Source organism: Helicoverpa zea, chromosome 29, assembly GCF_022581195.2.
Source record: "Helicoverpa zea isolate HzStark_Cry1AcR chromosome 29, ilHelZeax1.1, whole genome shotgun sequence".
NCBI lineage: Eukaryota > Metazoa > Arthropoda > Insecta > Lepidoptera > Noctuidae > Helicoverpa > Helicoverpa zea.
The window spans coordinates 2,900,136-2,905,208 of NC_061480.1; the positions used below are offsets into that span (position 1 = coordinate 2,900,136).

The following is a 5,073-nucleotide window of genomic DNA, read 5'->3' on the forward strand; positions in this document are numbered from 1 at the left end:
TTTTGTTTTTTGCTTTTTAGTGTTTTTGGAAGTCGGTTTAATTTTTGTAAAAAAGTTTTTTTATTTACACCGTTTCAGTGATACGAATAGTTGTCTGCTGCTATCCATATAAATGGAAAGTTCTCATTAATACAAAGAATATAAGCCCAAATACCAGGTATTTTATATATTCAGTTGTCGAGTTCCCTCGACCTTCTCTGGTCTCCATCATCAGGTCAGCTCCAAGCCTTCACTTTGCAAAGGTCTTGTCAATACAAATAATACAAGCCCAAACACGAGGTAGTTTACATATTCAGATGTCAAGTTCCCTCGACCCTCTCTGGTCTCCATCATCAGGTCAGCTCCAAACCTTCACTGTTGAATAGTGCTTTCAGGAATACATCTGAGTGTCAAGTTTTTACCCTATGTATGCCTACAACTTTCGAAGGTATCCCTCGATTTATCAGGGTTTCCGTCATCAGATCCTGACCTGATGACTATGGGACCAACTGGCAGCTATTCCGCGTCGAACAAAAAAAGAATCACGTAAATCGGTCTATAAACCTCGGAGTAATCGATGTACATACATAGAAAATAAAAAAAACATACCGGCCGAATTGAGAACCTCCTCCTTTTTGGGAAGTGGGTAAAAAACCTAAGTTACCTAAACGATTCATAAAATAAGCAGAAAAAAATACACCTTAGGTAGGTACAGTTTTACAGATATTATCTTATTTGTACTAATTACGAAAAGTAAAAAACTGCAATTAAGGAGATCCTAATCCTTCTGCTTTGTTATTTATGATCAATGCAATCTACAAAAATAAAGACTGCAAAAAACCCGTGAAAAACTGAAAGTACGAAGAACATGTTTTTATAAAGAAGTTAGTCTATTTATAGCAGTATGTATTTTATTAGCCCGGATTCAAAGTTACCTTAGCCTTGGTACATAAGGGCTTAAGAAGGAACATGGTGGGCGTTAGTCAGTAAGAGTCTGACACTCCCTCACGCTGCACCCACAGCGATAGCCTTCATTTGATGATTTCACATTTAAAAAGCCCGGATACAAAACAGTTAATGGTTAATTGACGCTTCTCGTGACCAAAAGGCTGGCTATTACCTCGGACAAAGGATCAGCATGGCCATCCAACGAGGTAATGCTGCCAGCCTCTTGGGTACGCTCCCAGTCGACAGCGATGGGGACGAATTTTTTGATGCGAAGTATGTGTATAGGCACAGATTATATAATAGTTACTTCGTAAGTATAGGTTCGAATCCAGATCAATGCAATTAATTTTATTTTTTAAATTATCTTTTCCAATATATTTAACTGTTTTACGTGCAAACATCTAGATGGAGACGCCCCTTTGAAGCACCATTTTGAGGATAACTTGGCTGGGCTCAGTAAATAAGTCGTTACTAAGTTACAGTTTACTGATAACATTCATTAGGCCGAATGTTTATAAATACTATTTATTTCGTGACCCCGTTTGACCTTAAAATGCATGAATACGCTACAGTATTACGTTATGATAATTTAAATTACTTTGTTTGTGTAGTTTAAATCGTCCTGTTGTTAGGTCGCAGTTAGATAGTTTCTGACCCTGTTTTACTCATGTCGTGTGGCCTATTTTCTGAACAACTAACCTCTGAAGTATGAGAGTACGTTCGGTTTCAGGTTAGGCAAGTACCGATGCAACTTTTCTAAGTTTGTGTGTACTTTCCAAGTTCAAACTGGGGCTCGATTCTGCAAATTTTTCTTAAGCGACATACGATTCTATCCGCCTGAGATCCAATCACGACTCAATTACGATTGAAGCGTATGTGGCATTCCGCTATTATTTCGCCGGGTTGGGCCGAAGCTATGGATTTGTGGCGGACTAAAACCTTTATACCTTCCTACCTTTTTGTGTGCGTGTTTTATTTTATATTTTATTAATTTTTCTCCGTCAAAAATGGTCTGACAGATTACAAATACTTTTACAATCTTGCTGAAGCATTTTTATTAAATACAGTCCTATTCAGGCCTGCGTAGTACGCTTATGAGCATCTCGCTTAGATGCTACATTGGTGACCCCGACGTGATCTATTCAAAAAGCGGTGAGCGATTTTACAAAAATGTCGGAGCCAGAAATTTTTTCCGACGCTGACAGTAAGTGCGAAGTATCGAAAGTCGGACTTCCAATGCGTTGTCCGCCCTTTTGTCCGGAAGAACCAGCTGTATGGTTCGCCCAAATAGAGGGCCAGTTTGTCCTAGGAAGAATAAGTAGCGATACGACAAAATTCTATACCGTGGTTACTCAACTAGAAACGAAGTACGCAATGCAGGTTAAAGACATTATCACAAAGCCGCCAGAGACAAATAAGTATGAAAAATTAAAAACTGAATTAATTAATCGTCTTTCTGCGTCACAGGAGAAGCGGATCCAGCAATTATTAATCCATGAGGAGCTAGGTGACCGCCGGCCTTCTCAGTTTCTACGGCATCTGCAAAATTTAGCTGGACCCGCTGGTGCTTCGGATTTTGTGAAAAGTCTGTGGACTAACCGCTTGCCGCAAAATATACAGACAGTGATTGCTTCACAGATTGCCGACCTGCCGGTAGAAAAGCTAGCAGAGATTGCTGACCGGGTGTACGACATTGTACCATGCACCCCGCAAGTCGCTGCCACCTCTGCATCTACCAGCACCGCGCCGGACTTGGTCAAAGAAGTAAGCGAACTTACAAAACAAGTTGCCCGGCTGTCATCGCAAATGAACAGCAAGTGGAGAGGGCGCTCTCGCTCTCGCTCACAGTCTCGGCACAACCAAAGAAGGTATTATCGCGGTCGCTCTAATAACTCTAGGACTCCACAGCCACCACCGAACCACCCGCATTGCTACTACCACTACACCTTTGGAGACAAGGCAAACAAGTGTAGACAACCATGCACATTTACGTCGGAAAACGCAAAGGGCGGTCGCTAGTAGCGGCCAACGACTGCCCCTCTTCAACAGGCCGTTTGTTTGTAACCGACCGAAATACGAAAATGCAATTCCTGGTGGATACTGGCTCAGACTTGTGTGTTTTCCCTCGGTCGGTAGTAAAAACGCCGGTGAAACTGTCAAAATTCGATTTGGTTGCAGCTAATAATACGATGATACACACATACGGGCCAACACAGCTACGACTCAACTTGGGGCTCAGAAGGGACTTCACATGGAAGTTCACGGTAGCTGACGTTTCTCGACCGATTATAGGGGTCGACTTCCTAAGTTTTTATAATTTACTTGTCGACTGCCGAAATCAGAGATTGATAGATAACACTACGACACTATCGGTTCCAGGAGCCCATTGCAAGTCATCGGACGACATTGCATCCGTGAAGGCAGTAGTCGGTGATACAGATTACCATAAAATACTTCGTGAGTATCCAGAAATCACCCGACCACCAGGAACACATGTACTGGGTAAGCACAACACGGTGCACCACATAAGAACCACTCCAGGCCCACCGGTAGCAAGCAAACCTCGACGTCTCGATCCAGCTCGAACATTAATCGCCAAGAAGGAATTCGAAGAGATGCTAGCAAGTGGTGTGGCCAGACGGTCGGAGAGCGCCTGGTCCGCTCCTCTTCACCTGGTGAAAAAAAAAGACGACGGATGGAGACCATGTGGCGACTACAGGGCACTAAATGCTAGGACGATACCAGACAGGTATCCTATACGCCACATCCACGATTTCTCCTACCAGCTATCAGGGTGCACAGTATTCTCCACCATAGATCTTGTCAAAGCCTATAATCAGATAAGAACAAATCCAGACGACATTCCGAAGACCGCCATCACTACGCCTTTCGGTCTTTACGAGTTTCCATTTATGACCTTTGGTTTAAGGAACGCCGCTCAGACATTCCAAAGGTTCATCGATGAAGTGCTGCTCGGTTTAGAGTTTTGTTATGGGTATATCGACGATATCCTAGTATTCTCGCAGACCCATGAACAGCACGAGCGGCATTTACGGCAGTTATTCGCCCGTTTAAGAGAATACGGGGTAGTGGTAAACACTTCAAAGTGTCACCTCGGACAGTCAGAGGTAACGTTTCTAGGATACCATGTGTCAGCTGCAGGAACAAAACCTCTAAGTACCAAGATACAGGCTATCCAAGAGTATCCAGTTCCCAAGACGGTCAAGGACCTTCGTAGATTTTTAGGTGTCATTAATTTTTACCGTCGATTCGTCCCAAACGCGGCCAAATTACAAGCCCCATTGAACGCAATACTAGCCGGTCCGAAAATCAAAGGAGCACATCCAGTCAATATGACTCCAGAACTCCTCAAAGCATTCGAAGACATCAAGACTTCATTATCCAACGCAACCCTACTGGCTCATCCGGATCCTTCAGCTGAGTTGGCCATCGTTACTGACGCGTCTGATACTGCTATCGGCGCTGTCCTGCAACAGCGAAGAGAAGCTAACTGGGAACCTCTAGCCTTTTATTCGCACAAACTAAATGGTGCTCAAAGAAAATACAGCCCGTACGACCGCGAGTTGTTAGCGGTATATGAAGCAGTGAAGTACTTTCGACATATGGTCGAGGCAAGAGACTTCGCGATCTTCACCGATCACAAACCACTGATGTTTGCTTTCAAGTCGAACAGAGACAGCTATTCACCAAGGCAATTCAGATACCTAGACTTTATAGGGCAATTTACTACCGATATAAGGTATATCCCGGGCAAGGAAAATGTGGTTGCTGATGCATTGTCACGAATCGAGGAAGTGTCACCGACAATAAACTTTGAAGATCTTGCAAAATTCCAGGAAACAGATCCAGAACTGCAAGACCTCATTCGAAATGGGTCCTCACTGAAGCTGGAAAAGGTTGCTACACCAACTGGCAACGCACAAGTTCTATGTGACACTAGCTCGGCTACGCCCCGACCGTATTTGACACCACAACTCCGGAAGCAAGCCTTTGAATCGTTGCACAATTTGCATCACCCTGGATGTTCAGCTACAGTGCGACTGGTGACGCAAAGCTATGTGTGGCCAGGGATCCGCAAAGACTGTAGAGAGTGGGCGAGGCAGTGTTTGCCATGTCAGACTTCTA

The 5,073-nt window shown here is 43.8% G+C and overlaps 1 protein-coding gene across 1 annotated transcript; it reads left to right on the plus strand.

The window, feature by feature from the left end:
• Positions 1-2,097: 2,097 nt before the first annotated feature.
• Positions 2,098-2,946, plus strand: LOC124643915. The gene has a single exon (XM_047183040.1). The coding sequence runs from the start codon at positions 2,098-2,100 to the stop codon at positions 2,944-2,946; it is 849 nt and encodes a 282-aa protein (XP_047038996.1).
• The last annotated feature ends 2,127 nt before the right edge of the window (positions 2,947-5,073 follow it).